This window comes from Bombus flavifrons, chromosome 16 (assembly GCF_040668555.2).
Source record: "Bombus flavifrons isolate JBK064 chromosome 16, iyBomFlav1_principal, whole genome shotgun sequence".
Taxonomy (NCBI): domain Eukaryota; kingdom Metazoa; phylum Arthropoda; class Insecta; order Hymenoptera; family Apidae; genus Bombus; species Bombus flavifrons.
The window spans coordinates 7,212,908-7,234,133 of NC_138457.1; the positions used below are offsets into that span (position 1 = coordinate 7,212,908).

General features: G+C 34.5%; 4 protein-coding genes, 1 long non-coding RNA gene and 2 other non-coding genes across 19 annotated transcripts in view; 4 read left to right on the forward strand and 3 right to left on the reverse strand.

The window, feature by feature from the left end:
• Positions 1–62: 62 nt before the first annotated feature.
• LOC138188236 (leucine-rich repeat-containing protein 34) lies at positions 63–3,388 on the forward strand. The gene is made up of 10 exons (XM_069129836.1): positions 63–743; positions 821–953; positions 1,026–1,160; positions 1,252–1,485; positions 1,546–1,775; positions 1,845–2,010; positions 2,067–2,309; positions 2,369–2,450; positions 2,514–2,762; positions 2,843–3,388. Exons 1-10 carry the CDS (start codon positions 547–549, stop codon positions 3,049–3,051), a joined length of 1,878 nt encoding a protein of 625 aa, XP_068985937.1. The 5' UTR covers positions 63–546; the 3' UTR covers positions 3,052–3,388.
• Positions 3,094–4,534, reverse strand: LOC138188243 (uncharacterized). Its single transcript, XM_069129849.1, has 2 exons — positions 3,641–4,534; positions 3,094–3,570 (listed from the first exon to the last, which is right to left on the reverse strand). The coding sequence occupies exons 1-2, from the start codon at positions 4,505–4,507 to the stop codon at positions 3,211–3,213; spliced, it is 1,227 nt and encodes a 408-aa protein (XP_068985950.1). The 5' UTR covers positions 4,508–4,534; the 3' UTR covers positions 3,094–3,210.
• Positions 4,535–5,348: 814 nt separating this feature from the next.
• On the forward strand, positions 5,349–5,420 carry TRNAM-CAU (transfer RNA methionine (anticodon CAU)). Its single transcript has one exon. It is a non-coding gene; the product is annotated as a tRNA-Met (tRNA).
• Positions 5,421–5,734: 314 nt separating this feature from the next.
• TRNAK-CUU (transfer RNA lysine (anticodon CUU)) lies at positions 5,735–5,807 on the reverse strand. Its single transcript has one exon. It is a non-coding gene; the product is annotated as a tRNA-Lys (tRNA).
• A 141-nt stretch (positions 5,808–5,948) lies between these two features.
• Positions 5,949–12,811, reverse strand: LOC138188232 (slit homolog 1 protein). Of its 7 annotated transcripts, none has more exons than XM_069129824.1 (5): positions 12,272–12,811; positions 11,499–11,920; positions 10,132–10,459; positions 9,111–9,713; positions 5,949–8,522 (listed from the first exon to the last, which is right to left on the reverse strand). In XM_069129824.1, the coding sequence occupies exons 2-5, from the start codon at positions 11,885–11,887 to the stop codon at positions 6,987–6,989; spliced, it is 2,856 nt and encodes a 951-aa protein (XP_068985925.1). In that variant the 5' UTR covers positions 11,888–11,920; positions 12,272–12,811; the 3' UTR covers positions 5,949–6,986. The 7 variants fall into 7 exon arrangements, with proteins under 7 accessions (XP_068985925.1, XP_068985924.1, XP_068985921.1 ...); XM_069129823.1 differs by having other exon boundaries at positions 11,499–11,982; XM_069129820.1 differs by having other exon boundaries at positions 12,155–12,811.
• On the forward strand, positions 12,772–14,170 carry LOC138188254 (uncharacterized). Its single transcript, XR_011175439.1, has 3 exons — positions 12,772–12,898; positions 12,986–13,071; positions 13,318–14,170. It is a non-coding gene; the product is annotated as an uncharacterized LOC138188254 (long non-coding RNA).
• Positions 14,171–14,545: 375 nt separating this feature from the next.
• LOC138188228 (cytospin-A) overlaps positions 14,546–21,226 on the forward strand; it is a 28,854-nt gene continuing 22,173 nt past the window's right edge. The window contains exons 1-3 of one of the 7 annotated variants that reach the window (XM_069129814.1): positions 14,546–14,843; positions 15,579–15,726; positions 20,983–21,080. In XM_069129814.1, the coding sequence (XP_068985915.1) occupies positions 20,995–21,080 (86 nt within the window). In that variant the 5' untranslated portion in view covers positions 14,546–14,843; positions 15,579–15,726; positions 20,983–20,994. Of the gene's footprint in view, positions 14,844–15,578; positions 15,727–16,714; positions 17,170–20,108; positions 20,283–20,708; positions 20,907–20,982; positions 21,081–21,226 lie in introns of those variants that run through there. The other 6 variants (XM_069129811.1, XM_069129812.1, XM_069129813.1 and 3 more) reach the window with 6 other exon arrangements.

Below are 21,226 nucleotides of genomic sequence, written 5' to 3' on the forward strand. Positions count from 1 at the left end.
TTAGATTCCGCCAAGATTTTTAAATACGATAAGTATTCTTCAAAGGTCAGAGCCCTTTTGCGAAATTTGAAAAAGGCAAGACCAGTGTCTGTATTTGTTAACGTAACCATATCGAGTATACGAGCAGAAATTAACCATTTGTCACTTTGTGATAATGGCAATAGGTCAACGTTTTGCTCAAAAGAAATTTGGTCCATTTCACAATATGCTAATTATAAAATAAATATCCATATCGTAATTGTTATGTTTTATTTTGATATGGATACTGAGCTCAAAGAATATTGTATTTTTTTATATTTACCCCTGAACATTTCATCTAGTGGAACAATTTCTGATTCATTATTTTTCTTGAGAAAAAAATCATCTGTCATTTTTTACAAATTATAATGTGTTGATGACTTGTTGCAAAATTTTTTACAAATAGGAACACAATGAGTGGCTTCACCTGAAGTATAAACATTTCAACTACCATCTTTACTATATATATGTAAACGTAATTTTTAAGAAACTTTTCTTTTAAAAATTAGTAGGTATTAGAATTGAATCATGAAATTCAATAAATATCAGTGTCCACTTTCGTGCACAGATTGTGGAAAAGTTAATGTATTTAATGTATTGGAGAGTGTAAAACCTCCTTATTTTCATCAAATCTCATTATGTTTCTTCAAATGCTTCTGCAAAACAATTTGCAGTACAGAGAAAATACTTGATATGCGTGGACCTCTTGTATATGAGAAACTTGGGTTAGTAAAAGTAGAAATTATCATCTAAATTTTTCCTAATTATCCAATTAAATTTCATATTTTCTATACAATTGTAGGAGACATCTTCAAGACATAGACATTCCGGTTTTATTAATTTTTTTGAAGGAAAATCAAGATATCACTCATCTTAATTTGGCCAGCAATAATATCTCAGATACTGGTTTCATAAATTTGCTTGATCATCTTCTTGTAAGGTTAAATATCTTTTAAAAAAAGAATTATTATTAATATATGTATTCTGAACACGATTCTTACTATTAGTTATATAAAAATATTCAAGAATTGGATGTTCAAAATAATAATATTGCCAACTATGGAATTGATTACATGCTTGAATGTGGAAAGAAATTAGAACTTAGAAATCTTAATTTGAGAGCAAATAAATTTGTTGACCAGGTAAAAGATATTTTTTATGTAAATAAATAAATATATAAATATTTTACGATTCCAATTTATTAATCAAAATTTAATTAATTAATCCTTACAGAATACAAAAAATATAGCACTCTTTTTATTAGAAAATAAACATATGTGCAGTTTAAATATTGCAGATGTAAATCAGACAGCTTCTGATTTAATATATTTCATGATGGTTTTGAGCTCAGACCAAGAAGTCTCTAATGAAACTTTGAAAAGTTTAGACATCAGTGGACCAAATCCGGGGTGCATGTATTATTTTGATTCTGCTCATTTTGCAGATGTCATTGGTCATATGCTTAAAGTAATTTGATATTTCTAGCTTTCTTAAATTTTCTTATTTTAATCAAGATTTTGTTTACAGTATAATACTACACTGAGAGCATTACATTTACAAAAATACAACTTTAGTTGCCATAATATTGAAATCATGATGTCCAATGCAAAACACAATGATTCACTGCATTTGTTGGATTTAGGCTGTAACAATATCGGTGATCATGGTATTGATCATATCTCTGCATGGTTAACAAAGAGACCAGCCTTAAAAACCCTAATTTTGTGTAAGAATATCATAACTGATCATGGTGCAAGGTATTTATTTAACTACAGAAAAGTTTTTTTCCAAGAATAAGTATTTCTTTTAATTGTAGTTATCTTTAGGAGTTTGAGTTGTGCTATTCCTTTCTCGAAACTTCTGTTTCTCGATATTTCACATAATAAAATGACTGATGATGGAATAGTGAATATCTTATACACGCTGAAGAAAACTCCTTTGTTGAGACAGTTAAGGGTATTTGGCAATTGCATTGGTCATCAAGCTGCAAAGGTACTTGCAAAAGTATGTAATGGTCAGAATAATTTATATATCATAATCATTTATAGATAGTTAAACGAATGTTGATATCTCAAGTGTTGGATCAGAAAAATATAGATGTCAGACCATATAAAGTGGATCTTTGGTGGCATTTTGCAAGATATGAAGAAGATAGTTGCAAAAAAGACTATCATGATGTTCCCTATCATCTTTCTTCACAACCACCAAGGACTATTCCTCCAACAAGACGTTCTATTAGAAAATATTATAAATATACATATTCGATTGCAACTGAATTTAAATTGCAACATGTACGATTTTCTTATAATTATTTTTTATGATAAATTTATTAAAAACTACTCTGTTTTAGTCGGCTGTAACCTTCACTTCTACAGCACTAGGCACAGATCATGCAAGAGACTGTAAATGTTGTTATTGCTTCAAATGCAAGGGTAATCAAATAACTGTTTTCTGTTTTCTTTAATGAGAAACGATTTGATTAAGAATTTTTTTAGTTCCCTATTACGATAAACAATGTAAAGGAGCTGACCATCCAGATACTTGCACTTGTTGTAAGTGTAAGGGAGATGAAAGTAGTGATCGGTCTATAAATAAATCAGTTTTAAATAGAATTGTATCTCCTTCTGATCCTATGAAGAATATTGAACATATCTTAAAACGAGTAAATTCTATGACCAAGGAAGATATCTTAAGGTGGTTTAATATTAATAATGATATCTTGGAAGAAGATTTTAAACTTATTGGTAATATGAAATAACAAATTTACATTATGTATATCACTAAGGTGGTATATAATTCATAATGATCTTTTGTTTGAAATTAGATCTAAATGGAAGAAAAAGCACAAAAAATACTACTTTATGCAAATGTTCATGGATGCAGCTAAGCACATCAGTATTACAGAAATATTTGCAAAAATCCCCTTCAAAGGACTTAGTTATTATACATAGAGATGACTTTATTTACCTAAACAGTATGTGCAAAAATGTTTGTACCAAAACTTCTTCATTAGTTTACTGTTCAGATGTTTAAATAAAAATAGATAATTGTCTACAAAGGTATAAGAACAAAAACTTTCTGATTTTAAAAGTCCATTTTTTTAATTATATACTTTCACACATGTAGATTGAAGATTTGAAAGATATAAAAATAAAAAATACAATGAATTTGTTTACATCTTGTATAAATGTTTTAAGTTCTAATTATTTGCTTTTCCTGCTTCTTTGTGTCCTCTTTGCTACTTCTTGCATTGCGTCGACCGTCGATCAACATAGCTTTGCCTTCTTCCTGCTTGATCTCTGCTTCCTTTTCTGGTGACAAATGACTGGAATCAGCTTCACGGGGTGTTTTATTGATCTGTAGCAGATCATGCGTTTCAGAAGCAACTGGACTGCCAAGAAGATTGTGTTTCCTCGCTAGAGAAGTCTCTGGATGCATATGGTGCATTCCTCTAAAGTTTAGAGCTCCGTGAAGATGATGATTGTAACCATGAGGTGGAACATTCATGTTGATAACAGTTCTTGTTTTACCTTGTGGTGCTATTTTTACATCCTGTAATCAATTAACACATATTAATTATCATATTAAACAATCATTTCATTGTTTGCTATTTACTACTTACACTTCCATGAATATGAGGCATCATTAAAGATGATCTATGTTGAAACATTGATGTATAGGGCATGATAGGCATTGGCATCATGTTCATAGCCATTGGTTCAATGTTCTGACAAGTACACTCAGTCAGTGGTCCATGGAGATGAGTGTAAGGAACTTGAACATAAGTGGCATGTTCGGGTTCAGAGATAAACATCAACTGTTCTTGATATGTAGGGACATAAGGCACCACAGTGTAAGTTTCCTGGGGTACTGGTAAAGGTTGTGGATACTTCTCAATACGCATAGGTTTTGACTTCTCTGTGACAGTTTCAACTTCTATTTCAGGTGATGGAGTTGGTTCTGGCTTTGGAACTGTCTGGGGAACTTCAGTCTGTTGGGTAGACTGGCTTGTAGAACACGGTTGAGAAGAAGGTTGAACAATTTGTACAGTGTGAATCGGTTGGATCATTGGCTGAGGAAGGACCACTTGAGGTAGGGATTGGAAAGTTGGCTGGACCATTTGTTGAGGAACGACTATATTCGCTTGAGGTAAATTTTGAGGAGCAGGTTGAATGAAGTTCAGAGCTTGGAATGGCTGAGGAACGGACTGAGCCTGCACCGTCAGTGGAATATTCTGAACAAGATTATCGCTCAAAGCAATCTGCTGTGATGCTGGATCTATTTGTAGACAGAATGCAGCTTTCTTCGTCCTACCCTTCTGTTCATCATTTTCTTCAATTTTCAGGTCTTCCTTGGTGGTTTCTATCTTCGTATCTTCTGCCAGTGATTTCTTCTCAATGGCCTTGCGTGCTGGTCCGGCGTGGATTAAAGTGACACCCACCAAAACGAACAAGAGGCACGTGTTGAACTTCATTGTTGTTTCCTTCATAATTTAGAAACTTCGATTGAGGCTCGTTCAATCGAATTTCATTTTTATAGGGATCCCATGTCGCGTGAATTCTATTTGAGGTCATCGCAACGAACGTATGATATTGTTGAGTGCTGACTGAGAATTTTTTCGCTATATGTTTCGTAAAAATTTGGACATGACCTTTTTCAATGTAAAGAAATAAATTGTGTATTAAATTTTCATTAATATATATTTACATGTATATCTTATATAGTGGAATTAGATTTAGAATTAAGTTTTCTATCGATGCTCAAATGTGTATAAAATTTATAATAAATTAATTGGATTCACATAAAAATACTATACATATGAATACCTTTTAGTAGGTCTCCTTACGACATTTAAATAATATTAGTCAGCAGATGTCAATATATTATTTAAGTTAAATAAATATGATAACTCTAATTTATTTATCAGATTGTAAACGTAATTACACGCATTTCGTAATGAACCGCCTTTTTTTTTAAAGCACTCATTCCGCATAATTTGCAAAAGCATAATTCGTAAAATTATTCGCAAGATTGCAAATTGTAGCGAATGTGGGTCAGTTAGCGTAAACGCAACTGCGCTTTATTTTGCTGAATCTACACATGCTTTACTCGAAATTGTCCCAGTTAACAGAAGTATCTTTTTTTTTTTACATTCATTTGAGTTATTTCTTATAATTATTGTAATTCTGATAATTTTATACTGCATAATAACAGAGTAAATTAAGTTCTAAACCCTCTATACTATTATTAAAATATAATAAAAAAAATACTTTTTTAAAATAAAGAAAATATGAAGATGGAGTTCTAAAATGGGGAAGAAGCAGCACAAGAGCAGAGTGGCGCAGTGGAAGCGTGCTGGGCCCATAACCCAGAGGTCCGTGGATCGAAACCACGCTCTGCTAAAAAGTACAATGTAAGAGGAATGAAGGTGTGTACTTGACTTTTTTTTACATTTTATATATTTTTTTTAACAAAAAACATTCCTTTAAACAGATAGATCATTCGAATTTTAGATTAGTTAAATACATTTATTTTATTTAAATATAAAGGATATAATAGCTCATGAGTCACTCTATGTAGGTAATCTATCAAAATCATTGATAACACGTTTAAGATGAAAACGGTACGTTACAATTTCGCCAGTTATGTATTCACTTATTCTTTTGTTTTATAAAAAACATTGTTATTTATCATAGAAAAAGAAAAAAAATATATTCGCCCAACGTGGGGCTCGAACCCACGACCCTGAGATTAAGAGTCTCATGCTCTACCGACTGAGCTAGCCGGGCTTTTGAGTACGTGTTGCAGCTTTGTACAGAAATTTTTTATATTTTTTATTGTATTACATCGATATAATTTGTAACATAACGCGTAATTTGTAACAGTTTCAAAGACTGTTTTTGATTAATGGATGAAGAATAAAAGTTAGGTCAGCTTACAATAAATTATTTATTTGTGCAATTGCAAATTACAACTATTCAAGCATAAATTAGTTAATTCGTCGCTGGTTTAATCTTTCTTACATAGCTGCTTTCGTTCGTGTCCTCCTAAATTACTTACAGTTGTAACATAATAAATATTTAACTGTAATACAGTTTTTCTTATTGAAGATATTTATACAAAAAATAAAATCTAATTTTTTTACAAGAATATATTGATATCCTAATAAAATATGATATGGCACGTAACGTTAATAAGTAACTAGTTAAACTGCAAATTAAAGAAATATACGCAATTATAGCTTGTAATATATTCCATATTCTCGATCCTCGATGGTCCCTCTTAGCAGCTATCATTACTAAATCCTTGTATGTTATGCTTATTAAGCACTGCGTTACAGAATTTCATAACACTCGTCCAGTGTAAGTATCTTTATTATTTAAAAAATTAGATTCAACTTCGTTTAGGAATACGCAGAATTTGTAATTAGTTTTATAATATACGATGATTTTTGATATGTAGAATCCAAAAATATTGATTTTGGGGCGCGGAAATGATTATTTGAAGAGTTATGCGTATATAAAATTCATATAAAGTTTAACTCGTCAAAAACTATCATACGTTATAAAGAGACTGCAGATATTCATGCAAATTTATATTTTTGTGAACATAATTAAAAAGTTCTAACTTAAATGGAGATTCATTTTACCTATTAGAAATCATAAGAAATGCTCTATTCTGGGTACTGCATACATTCTTGTATATTGTACGAATTCTATGCATTTTTGCATCTTTAAATTTTGCACAAATACACGATTCGCAGTCTAGTTATAAACAGAAGTTGCAAACTCGGCGTTCCTTAAAATGAATTCACCGACGAAAGTAATACTATCACCAGAAAGGAAATTTCTGTTAACACGTATAAACATTTAGTCTCTATTAATTATTCGAACAGGTGTGCAAAATGCGTTTTGCAATGAATGAACACATATTATTGTACCATAGTTAGGTATCGAATTTAATGTCACTTAATAGGCTAGTGTTATCAGCGATGGTAGTATAAATAGAACGAACAAATTTCGACTAATGGAAGCTTTCGAACACTCTGATGGACAATCAAACGATCCATCCGTCTTATTTACCAGTAAAAGATTTCTCACCAATGTCTTACCCTCGCAGGAATTCTCGATTTTGATAAACCTAATCTTTCGAGCCTCTAAGAATTGCTCCAATTCGACTCTACACCTCCATTTCAGAGGATTCCCAGAAAATTCAACGATATAAACATTAGGCATATCGTTTAAGTCACTAGTAAATATGCATCTTAAGTCATTACCCTCGAGATTTAAATATGTTAAATTATTTAAATATCGAAACGATCCAGATTCGATATACTTGATGGAATTACCACGCAAATCTAATCTTCCCAAGTTCGGGAATGCAAACCAGGAAGATCCAACCATTTCCAGAGGATTGTCCTGTATCGTCAAATTCTCTAATTTATTCAAACCATTAAATGCGCCTTCCTCTACAGTGGTTAACTCAGAATTTCTAATAACAAGTTCTTGTAGATTTACAAATCTCCTGAGCGACTCTGCAGGTAGCCTAGGTAGGTGACCCTCGTAAAATTCAATCGATGTTGCATCCTGCCTTATTGATTGTAGCAACAACAGATTACCACCCGTACATCGATATCGAATCCTGGTTGTATCTTCCATGATAATGCAGGTTCCTTCTATAGTTTCGTTCCTAGCCGTTGGGCTAGTTGTCACTGAAATTGACGGACTATGAGTAACTTCCGGTACCGAAGAAGCGTAACAATCTTCCTTCAAAAGGAGTGAACTCCTATTATACTGTATGCCTCGTGAGTCGAGAAATTCTGCTAATTTGGTCCCACACAGGCAACTCCAAGGGTTATTAGAAACATCCAGAGACGATAAGTAGCGTAATTGATGGGCTATATACTCTATACCGATGCAGTTCATGGCGTTATCAGACACGTCTAAACTAATAAGGTACGGTAAATGATCGAACACATCGTTCGTAATTCTATATATATTGTTGTGAGATACGTCTAAATGTTTTAGGTTGTGAAGACCTTGGACCATATCCCAGTTTATGGACTCTAGTTGGTTGCTTCGAAGGGACAAGTGTTCCAAGTTACGAAGATTTGAAAAGGCGCGCGGCTTGATACTTTCGATACCACAGTCTCGAAGCTCTAACCTTGATAAGTAACCGTTAAAGCGCGCAAAAGTGTTCTCGGGAATCTTCTTGATGTTCGATAAGATAATTCGAATCTCGCGAGCTGTTGAAGGTATCAGATTTAGTTCCTCGATTGATGTAATGGCTCGACAAGTGTAGACTGTATTGCTGCTGGTTTCCTCTGGATTACAAGTACCCGTATAAATAGTTGGTGAAGCGGAAACGATGTGAATTTCTGGTGGCGAAGGAGTTACAAAAGGTGGAGGAGGTGTCCCAATTACGGAAATGTTCGTTTGATTGAGGCTGTTTTCGAAAGAAGTCCATTGCACTTTTCCAGTGGTAAAAGAAGTATTTTGAATGGTCTACACATAAAAGAAGATAATTATTTTTACTCGATTGAGATCGACCAGAGATCATAATCTTATAATTAGACTATGGGTATTTATGCACCTTTATATTTATGTGGATACAAGTAAAGCAATAAAATTCTGTAGAAGTTATTTTTATTTATGAGAAATCCTATATAATTTCTGCAGCTTAAAGTTTTATATAAATGCATAGAAAAGTGTAGTCTAGTTATAACTCAAATTAAAGTTATAGTACATCATAGATTAAATAACTTTGGTTACCAGTAACGATTGCAAGTGATTAAAATTTACTTGGTTACTGCTACCAGATATCAAAATAAGTAAAGGTAAATGAAATAAAATTCCTTTCATCGCTGATAATGGTTATTCGTAACCAAAACATTGAAAAGTTGATACTTTTTATCAGGTTCATTTTTTGAAAAATCTTTTGAAGATATAGTGATTATTGTCTTGCATTTAGACTTGACAAAAATTAACTTTTTCTCAATAACCTTTTTGTAAAAATTTTAAATGAATGTTGTCTTTGGTTTCTGAGATAAGCATTTTAAATTAAGCAGGTTGAAAAAATGATTGGCGTAATACCTGTTGCTCGTGCCAGCCAGTTCTGCCATCTGGAATTTCATTCTCACTCTGATAACACCGGCCTGCATTAATTTCGAATCCTACGTTTCTCTCGGTAAGGAAGTTTTGTAAATTTGTTCTGCAAGTACAAAGCCATGGATTTTTCATTGCGTCTAGCCTCTCTAACTTTGTCAATTTAGCCAGTTCCTCAGTGGTTATGCATCGAAGCAAGTTATCTTGAATATCGAGATGTCGCAAAGAATCTCCAACGTGCCACAATGCGGTTCTTTCAATCTTCTCTATGCCATTTCGTTCCAAAATTAATTGTTGAAGACTGACGAGGTCTCGAAACCAATTGACACTCAGAACTGGTAACCAATTACCAACTAAGGACAGTCGTTGCAGCTTATGCAAACCTGCAAAAGCTCCATCTTCGATCGTAGTGATGCCACAGTCGACCAAATCCAAGGTCCTCAAACTATTCCCAAATCTAAAGAACGCGTACCTTGGTAACTTGTCTATCTTTAAACCAGATATCTCTATCCAAGTAGTTTTATCTGGAAGTCTGTCCAGGGAAGTGAATACGTTCGTTTGAAATTCATTTCCACGAATGATCGTACGATCCTGTAATTAAGATCAAGATTACTAGGAAAATTAAGAAATGAAATTACCTACAGTACGCTTAATATTAAATTGCGGACTTGCATGCATTTTTGAGAAATTTTTGTATCATATTTATCTTAATTCATTCTATTATAAAATTGTATGCAAATTGTGCATTGTTCCTTTTTAGGAACATAAAATGATAAAGATGGATCATGGTTCTTAAAAATAACTCTATATGGACTAAAGACAATAAACAAAAATGTTATTTTTGACAAAATTATGATCTAGATACAAATGTAATTTTTATACAAGAAACAGTCAAGGACTATTTTTTATATATAAAAGCTCAAATTTTGCAAGAAATGGACATACGATATTTGTATAGCAAAACATTTTAAAATTTTACTAACATTGTAATGGACCACCATGTACTTACCCTATTAAAATCATGTAATTGTTGAGTAGTGAGAATAGAAGGAAGAACAGTGAAGCCAATGGGAGTCATGCATTGATATTTCCTACAGTCGTTAATTTGCTTCAAACATTCGACTTCCTGGACGATAGAACGAGATCGAAAATATTCATCAAGTTTTCGTCGACATTCGCAGAGCCAGGGATTACCATCGATTCGTACGGTCCGGAGCATGAGTAGATAAGACAGTTCATCGATCGGTAAGCAGTTGAGATCGTTATCACGCAAACCAAGAACTTCTAATCTGGGCAGCATGCGGAATAGGTCGGGCTCTATGTGCACCAAATCGCATCTGTAAACAATCCCGACGTGCTTTGTAACGATTACGAGGTTTATTATCATTTTTACGTAACAACAGATTTACAATGAAGTCAATGAGAGCGCTGGCGTTTCGCAAAGAAGGAAATGCCGCGTTTCCACGTCTCTTCTTGCAAATAACCTCTACCTACGATGCTTGTTTTGGAAATCTTTTTAGATCGTGACATCATGTTTTCAATTATGTTCCCTGTTGACAACCAGATCATCGTTCATCGGGTTGTTTTTATGTAACCGGTACCATTTTTGTCCTAGCAGAGGCTTCAATTTTGATTCGCGTAATCAAAATAGATCCCGAGAATAACATAGGTAATTTTAAACATTCTGCTTTAAATTCGACTTTATCTTCTTCAATGTAGAAAGCATATACATACAATGGCTCGGGGAATTATTCGTACATTTGTTGACTCCTTTTATAAGCATATTACGTGTGTTATATGAAACACATTGAATATTCATTAGTACTGTAATGACACTCAATTATCATGATTGTGTTGGTAAAACTTTTAACAATTCTGAAAATGTGTACAGTAGTTACATGTTATTTAGTACAAGTATATCGTATATTGTACTGTATATTTTGCATGGATCACAAAAATATTTAAACATTTTAGACAAGCATCCACAATATTAATAATTAATCATAATATTCAGTGTGACTATTTTTTATTCTTATTATATGCTTCAGTTGCTTATTCGTATCGTATATTGATTTTTTGCTAAATATAAGTTTTCAACAAACATCTTGGCAACTTCTTCATATATTTTCAGATCGGATTCAAATTTTGCCAAAAAAATCATGACATTCTTATCTCACTATAGTGGTAATAAAATCTCAAATGTTTTATATAACACGCACGATACATAAATAAAAGATTTCTATGTTAAGTGTACGAAAGCTTTTGTATGCCATTGTATATTTTATGATTTGAATAATTTGTGATTAGTTTATAAAATAATTCTAAATCGTTTAACTCTATTTTGCTCACAAGGTAACCATTAAAAATAAAATTTACCTATCCAGGATAAGTCTCCGCAAGTTTACCAAAGGGCGGAACCAGGCGGTCCTAGCTACGTGTATTTTGGTACCATGGAATATCAACCATTCTAGTCTATCTAAACCAGCAAAAGCACCCGGACTGATGAAATTGATGTGACAATTATAGAAAGAAAGTCTCTGAAGGTTTTTGAAACGCCAGAACGCATTTTCGGTGATAAGACTGAACCTCGACACCGTAAACTCTATCCAATCTGCATCACTAGATATCTCGTCAAGGTCGTCCAGGTCGCCGTGAGTGCAAACGTAAGCGATCGACCTTTCGTCATTTACAATCCGTGCTAGGCTGCATTTACATTCCACTTGGCCAATTAGGGCGACCAACGCCCAGAGTAAAATCAGATGCATCGCCTTTTTCCAATTCTAGATTTGCCGCGTCACCTGAACATATATTTTCCGCAGTAGAGTCTCAATGTCGTCCTCCAGAAATAGCACTGCAACTTCTAAGATTCGTACGTCAGGAAATAGGCTTCATAAAATAATCATTCTATTCTCAAAGAAGGTTCAATTTCTATTAAAGATAATAATATCCTGCATTAGCAATTTATTTCGATTTTCAAACATTTCTAGTTTAAAATTTTTAAATGTTAAAATTATCAAGCTTCGTAATATTACCGTTTTACTTCGACACGATGGTTATGTTTAAAACCAGAAAGTACAGTGTTACACTTTCCAGGGACCGAATGCAGATTTTTGCCCCGCACACCGGAAGCGCCACTTGCCACTACTCACCATGGTCACGTTCAAACGATCTGACCGCGCTCCTCTCGTCACCACCGCCTCTACGTTTCACTTTCAACGGTCCACAAACACTATTCCGTTCCGTATTATCTTTCGAATTGTCCACCGATCTGAGCACTTTTCACGGATCAGCTTATCCCCTCCTCTTTCAACATTGGAAATTTCCAATATAACAAAGTATTACCATAACTGACGGAATGATTAACAATTTCATTTTTGTTAAAATTACTTCCATTAATCTTCATAGACTGATCGTCGACTGTTTTCCAGGTAGCATATAGAACCAAATATTGGCTGCGAAATGAGATCAGTCATCTCCAATTACAATTAAGACTTAAATTAAAACCACTAATTGTAAACTCGAAATTTTGCCAAGGAATAACTGTTCAATGTAATAACTATAATTAAAGTGATGATTATCATCGGAACAGTTGAAAAGAGACCAAGTTGTTTATAAGCAGCTGTGCATCAAGAAAGCGTGACTGTCGAGAGAGATTGTCCAGTTGACGTATCGGTGGATCGAAACGAATCAACGCAACTGAGCTCGTGATCCTCGCGCTTCCTCGTTATATAAACTTCTAAGGCCAAGGTTGCCCTTGCTTCCCGCACCGGTTGTAGGTACATACACCAATCCGAGACTTATCTTTAGCATACGCCGCTCTAGTTTGGTAGGAATACTCACGTTCTCTATGATGCACTTGCCAGAATATGACGCATCCGTACCTCCAGCTGCAGCTGCTTCTTTGTGAGTATGGTTCTGTCGATCAAATTTGCTGCGAAGTCTAGGTCAGGTAATGTAGAACTTAACGGAAACATTAAGGCATCTTCAAGGCCACTACTTTGTAGATATATTACTAGTAGAGTGCGCATACTTAATGTAATGTATAAATTACTACAGTCAACAATTAATCAATGATGAATTTTTTCATGTTCTTTGTTTTATAATTCTTTACCTTTTCCTATTAAGTTTTCTATTCCAATTTTAAACTTTAAGTGTTAAATCTTAAGCTTTAAACTAAACGTTTAAACAATTTCAGACTTTCAGAAAAGCCACATAAAGGATGACTTAAGGACCACTTAAGAGATGACCCAATATTTAATGCATTATATTCTTTTTGCCGCAAGTAGATTATAATTTGAGAGAAAATTGAAAGTAAGATTACAGAGTATTAGATATTTTTCTGGACCATGAGTTTTCAAGCTGTTTCTATGCTTCCGTTATAATTCACAATGTCGACTCGAATGATGGTCAGTTATTTTTCATTGCATCGTAACACAAAACTGTTGCATTTTTAATGGCACCTTGCCACTGTTGTCTCGTTTTCTTTTAATTATATAAAGACTATTTTAAAGTAACAGTAGTTTCGACACGGTTATGGAGTTAATATGTGATCCATTTTTATTGAATAAATTAGGCGATGAGTTATTACTCGCGTATCTTATCTAGCCCAATTGATTGCCATATGTTGAGCTACATAGTTAAGATAGTTTGGCTCTCAATAGGTAGCCAAAAGCGTCATATCTGATTCATCTGATTTAGCACTATTGTCTCAAACGTTTAGTTTCAATGGAATATTGATCGTCAGATATCATTAATTGCAAGACAAACATCCTGACGTGCATGTCCCACCTACTCTTCCATTCAAGGACAAAGTGACCCACCCTCATAGTTACGTAAAAAACCTATCACCCTATTTGTTGAGGGTCAATCCTAATGCTCCTCTTTAATCAAATTTATTTAGGATGGTTCTGACCAATATATACAATTCACGAGACAATACAGTTAAGTATTGGAACAGTAATAGAGATTCAACAAACATTTTCACATTAGTTTCAAATTTTATCGATATAATTGTGACAATTGTGCTTTATCACAGTGCTAATGACATTTCAATGCGTTTTATACACAATTTTATATAAACAAGATTTCTATCGTGTATGTTGAAATATTTTTATAAGCCACCATATTACTACAACTATACTATACTATATATATATATAGTATTATATATATATATATTACTATATATATATATATATATAGTATATATATATATGTATAGTATAGTATATATATATATATTTATATATATATATATATATAAATTGAAGAAAGGATTAGAGATAATCTATAAAGACAAATACATAAAAGTCAGTACTACATAGGATAAAAAACCAGGAAGCATTACTTTATCAATTTTTCCTAACGATCTTTCAAATTGCAGGTTTGCGGATTTATATTCGTATGCAATAACGTTGCATTGGTATTTGTGCTCCATGGTGATTAGTCGTTGCTGCTACGCCGTCTATCCATCCATCCATCCATTTTACCCATCCAAGTCGAAGACGATGCATCGTCATTGCAACCGGCAGTCTCTCGCGGGCTGTCGTTCGCGCCGCATGCAGTTCCGCATTCGTTCTCTTTCAGATCGCGCCTCTTATTAGTAGATCGCGTTTTAAGATGAGATAGAAAAAGGTGATAGTAAATTAACTAAACAGTTATCAATATTTAGCGATGTTCGATCGATAGTACAGTTTGAATCAAGTGTTGCAGTAGGATCCGGTGAGTAACATATAATTTTTTTAATCGCCGTAGTCCCTCTGTTAGTGTTAACTGTTAACGTAATTACTTCTAGCTGCATCTGACCGTGCTAAAAACCACGAAATACCGCCCTGCTGCCTGTACCGTTAATTTTAATGACTAATTCGACCTATTACACGGTTCTGGACTGGTGCTGGCATAATAAGTCATGATTCTCAGAAGTAGCACCCCTTTGCAGCTTATTACTATCATTTAATGCCGGTGGATTTCAAGTTTGATAATGTCGATTATATGAAAAAATAAGGCCTAATGCGATTTAATATAAATTTTCAATTGAAAGATGCCACACAATATAATTTTATCAATATCGCAATGACTTTTGCTTCTTTATTGGAGTTTAAATTATTATGTCTCTTATTTTGATAAACAACAAACTTCAGCGTAAACTGAGAACAAAGAATTCTATGCATTAACAACGATTCAAGCTCAAGAAATTTATTAAGAATAGGAAGATGTAATTGAGTCGGAAATGGTCCAAAGAATGCAGTAGGAACAGTCTAGTATACCAAACACACAAATGCCTTGGTACTTAAGCGCTATTAAGATTATCAATTTTAAATTAAAAATTGGAACCAGAAAAACTCGAAGGCATTCAACCTGTAAACTTCGATAGCTTATCGTTGGCACCACCTTCACCCTGAATCCGAGTCCGAGGGCTAAAAAAAGGATGACAGAAACGTAGTAAATTGGTTACAGGTGAAGCTGGAAGGGTGGAGTTCGAATCGAGAGCAGCGAGAAAAAGTGACAGGCGAAAAAATGGATTCTCACGACAACCAGATAAAGCCCCAGCTTCTTGATCCATGGTTAGATCTACGTGGGACGCCACGAGCCGTAATCACGCCAGGTGGGTAGAAACGAACAGGTATTTGGAGCGCGACAGGAGCTCTCCCGGAGAATGTTCTCTGCAGCTGACTTCCACCATGCGCGCGGGGATTCGCATATTACCTAATGCACACGCACGGCAAATGAAATTAGCGGCGATTAGGTCAGAAGGTCACCCAGTTCGCGCGTACCAAGGTCGACCGAGCCAATCGAACGATGGATCACGTATAGGTGCTTATGCATATGTGTTCATGCGTGTCTTCTAACAGGTAAAAAGTCGTGACGACATCGCATGTGCAGCATTTTTTGTCATACTATGGAATGTTGGAGGATCTCTCCGATGATGACTAGAATTTTTTCTTCGATACATTGTGACTAGTCACGAAATGGATTAGTAGAAATGGATGTACCATCTGTTCACAGTTACCATGTACTGGATACGAGATGTACATACGACGTGTGCTATGTATAGAACATTGTGAAATTTTACTATTGGTAAAATTTCAATTTAGATAGAAAATGTATATAAAAGTTGCAAGATATTTATTGCAAACGTATACTTAGCATTTATTAAAAAATTAGTATACACCATAATAACTACCTTGAACATATAATAAGTATTAAAGATGGTCTCGCTAAAGATTAAGGCTTATTAATATGATTGATAATATGTATTTGTACTAAGTATCTTGTAGTTTCTTTCGGGTTGGAGCATGTGAAATATCATTCCGTCATAGATCGAATTTGGATCAATTTTCTCTACTAAATTTTGTCACATTGTGGATTATCAGTCGTACCAAAGAAGCAGAAATTTATTGTAAGTGGCATTTACCAAATATTCAAAAGATTTTTGATGGAATTTACTGTTACACATGTCATTTACTTGTAAATCAGTCATTTACTTGTAAGCAGTAAATCATCAATAAATCATCATTTTTTAAGAATTGGAAACTAATTGCATTATCTACATTGAATTGACAGAAAAAGTGAAGTTGATGATCAATTTGGTTTATTCGAGGCTAATGCATTACTAGTAATCTCGTACATCATTCTATTCCTATGGAACTCTTTCGGAAATTCTGACTAGACGCTCCACGTTATCACACAGATAATAATATTTAATTACAAAAAAGGAAACAAACACCATTGACAGAAATCGAGGAACCGATTGTTCGTGTGACGAACGCCGAGCTCGGAATGATGTCTAGCGAAGGGACGAGCCGATGAGGAAGAGAGAGAGGGAGAGTCAGGAGAGGTCACAGCAGCGGAATAACGTGGAATGGAATGGCATGGACGTAGCCAGTTCGCATTGAACTGCCGAATCACGCGGATCGTTTCGATTTTCCTCTCTCTCTCTCTCTTTCTCGTGACCGGTTTGTTCCCTCGCCACGCTGGACGCCCGTTTACGGTTGATACTGCCACCAGCCATTTCTACCTGACCCTAAAATTGGATACCTATGTGCAGGTGCGGTTACGATGAGGTTATGTCACACTTTATAGTGTATATACGTATATACGAAGAGACGTGGGGTTTCTGGGGGTTCTAGTTAAACGTGTATGTACAGAAAAAGTTATGTATAATAGGGTATAATAAAGACACCATGTACACGAGACACTTATCGAAGTCGGTTTAAAGGGCGTTAGAGAGGAAAGGCAAGAGATAATAAAGGTTACCGCGCGACCCGTTGAATCGTTTACGCGGGTGTCGCGTGTGTGGGCTGTCTGGTGTTCCCAGCGGAGCGACGGTACCGTCCAAGCTGCTCCCGTTGACAAAGTGTAGGCCGAAGAAACAAACCTATCATCGCCACACCCTGCGGCCAGACGTGAAAAACGTCCAGATCCGATGGAACCTTGTATTTGTCGATACATCCTCAGCATTGTGCACCTCTTCTGTTTTATAACAACGTCTTGATGTTTTTCCAAGTTCGTTTTATTTATTAGTTTTTGAACTACCTTATAGAGATTTAACTAAGTTTGAATATTTAAAAAATCCTGTAGTTTGTTTTTTCTAATTGCTAACTATGTTGTCTGTATCTGTTCTAGAGCTAATAACTCTATCCAGATGCTGTACTAAATCCATATAATTTTAACCTGAAGTCTGAACATCATCCTGACTCCAAAGAAACTTTATCTGTGATGTATTCTCAGCAATCTGTACTTCTACTATTTCATACTCATATCTTGGAGTTCTTCTACATCTATTTTGCTTATTTATTGAAATACCTTATAGAGGTTCAAGTAAACTTGAAGACTTAAATTAATTTAAATTAATTTACTTTTTTTTAATTACTAACTCCTTCATCTCCATCTGTTTTAGAACTAATAACTGTACCCTGCTGCTGTTATAAATCTACATAACATTAACCTGAAACCTAAACACCATCCTGACCCCCAAAAAATTAGTATTTAAGAATCTTGCATAAAGTGAAGGAGTTTGGCCATGCCACAAACACAAACAAACTACAGAGCACGAGCGCACAGATCGTTTATAATCAACTGTAAATGATAGACGCGAGATTATCGAGCCATTGGGTTACACGTCCGCGCTCGTTCGTCCAAATGGCGAATCTGTCAATTTGCCAATTATGTAAGACCAGTTCTGTTCCACGAGAACACCGGGCAACGATCCGTTTCTGCAGGAATTTCAATTCCTTCGGCGGACAGGAATCGCGCGCAACTTAGTGTTAGCAGCGACTAACCGGTCATGCACATGCGCCTTATGTACAAACGGATCTTGTATCGCTATGTATCACGCTCTTCCATCAAACAGTACCTCCGCACGTTCATTCTGATGAGTTGTGTACCCATGAAAAGTTGATTATAACTTCCTAATTAAAAGCCGAAGAAGTTAGGTTATGTAATATCATGTATGAATGTAGCTTTAACAAGGGACTAATTATATTATTAGTTCCTATTGAACTGTAAATATTTATATAAATTTATGTAAGACTGATGCATGTGAAACGTAATTTCTTGAATTTAACGGATCTACTACATTTTGGCATACCACATTCGTTTTTAAATTTCTCATAAAATAAGAATTTACAGCCTAATAATCACTTTAATTCTTGCTTCTAGAATGATGATTAGACTGCGGTTTTTTATTCTTATGGATATAACTGAAGGATAAAGCTATATGGATATAACTACATGTAATAATAATCAGCAATTTATTTTACTTTATGTATTTTTGCATATATTTTTACACTTATGTATTTTCCATAAATGTATAAATATCTGCAATTTAATGATCATAGTTTCAAATCTGTGAAGCCACTATTACAGTATTGTAACTACAGCTGTACAAAAGACGCCTGTTTCAGGAAATTGTATTGAATGAATTTAATAGAGTACACAGGGCTCAAATTAAGATTAGAATTTGATTGTATTCTCTATGGGGACACCCTGTAGAAGAATGGACAACGGGTCGCGTGTGCATTGCGAGTTTAGTATGTGCGCCGCGAGTATTTCGCGTCGAGCAAGCGGCCACGGGTGCAGGGTAGTACTTACGTACGTATGTACAGAACGTAGTTACGTACCGGGCATGCATCTTTATTATTGGCCGAGAACCCGTACGCGAGGCGAGGTTCGATGAACCTTTATAGCTACGTATACGGACGTGTACCCTTCTGATTGAAACTCTCCCAAGTGCATATTCGCTGAAAATCCACTGGGTCTCACCAGTTCTCCTGGGAACCGGTATTTCTTCAACACATTGTAACTAACTTCTTCAACACTCATTTATAACATATTAACGCTGCTTTATCTATTAGCTAGCAAATATTCCCAAATATATATGTATCAGGTTTGGAAAATATTTAGCGAAAGTTAAGAAAGATTTATCTAGAATTCGAACTTTTTCCATATACGTATGTATGATTTCATCAGTCTTTTCTTGAAAACTTTTTCATCCTTTTTGGTAATTGATTGCATTCAATAGCTTTTACAAGCTTAAGAGTATTCCATTTTTTGTCTATGACCCTGGAATGAGTCTCCTAAATACTATAATATTGTATTATAACTATATATATATATATATATTGTATTATGACTGCTATGCAAAATATTCTATATTATAGTGTAGACTATATTATAAATATAAATAATAATGTAAGTATGTACATGTATAATTGAGACATAATAACTTCTATATACATAATCTATAGATTCGTTTCAAATTTTATTAATATATAATACATACTAAGAGAATTTCAAAATGTTTTGTATAACGTAATTTATAATAGTTTTCGAACAAGTCGATATAATATATTATCTGTCATCGTGTATTCGTAGATATTTCTCGACTTATCGCAGCCGATTTACTTCTTATCGCATCACCTCGAATTCCGTCGTGTTTTCTGTGTACTTGAGAAGTTTAGTCCTAATGGAAGATGTTATGGGTGAACTACGTGCGTTATAGGTTAAGAAATGTTTTGTTTGTGATCCCGGTGAAAGTTGTGACGTGATCAATTAATAAATCGGGACTTTTTGTATCAGAAAAGTTATATCGATCCCAGTAGCGGACGTGGACCAAACAACATGTTTCGACAAATATTGGACGCTTTAGGAGGGAACTCGGTACATACGCATATATGTACAGTGGCTAGTGGCTACAAAAGAATATTCCCACATACCTTTATTTTTTGATTAAACGTCTTTTTATTAGATCCTATATTTCGTTTTCATAGTACTAAATTTTCGTACTCATAAGTGTTACTAGACATGCTACTAAATGATATAATTTAGTATACATGGACTTAATTAACGACATATTATATAAATACTATAAAAAATACGTGATATGATATGTAAAAATTTTTTGTAGCCACTTAAATATAATTCTAATATTCAAAACGAACCTCTGGGTTCCGTCCTTCTCAAAATATGTATACCTGGTTCATACATATATATGTATATTCGCGTACTGTGGAAAATGTTAGATGCGCCAGTATTGCGTTGTCGAGTGGCGGCCTTCGTTTCTATAATTATTTAGTGCATGTTTCGTTGGTAGTCACAGTTAATACGTATCCACTGCGTGAACAGATCGAATTCGTGTTCGTAAGAGAAGATATCTTGTCAAGGATGTCACACTTGCGGTTTCAACGCTGCACCTGTACTATTAATCCAAAGACGTTTGCGTGCGTTCACATGTACTCGGATCAGATACTCTCGAGAGTGGTTTACGGCGAGTGGGGGAACGATGTACCGTTTAATTATATTTTCTTAAATCTGATCGTATGTGTTGTATTAATTGGTTGCCTTTTCCTGTTTGTCACAGGCTCGAAGCGGAATGTCCGTGGGTTCGGGAGGGCGGGCACCGTTTAAGCGGGCAACAGCCACTTCTATCCCAATCACGAACAAGTCCACGAAAGCCCGGTGAGTACCAATTGTTTGTTGTACCATTATAAGAATCAATTACATTCAGAGATCATAATTTTATAACATAAATTTAAAACGGGCATAGCATAAAAAATCGTATCCCACGATTAGTTTATATGAATTTAGTTAAGAATAGTTATTAT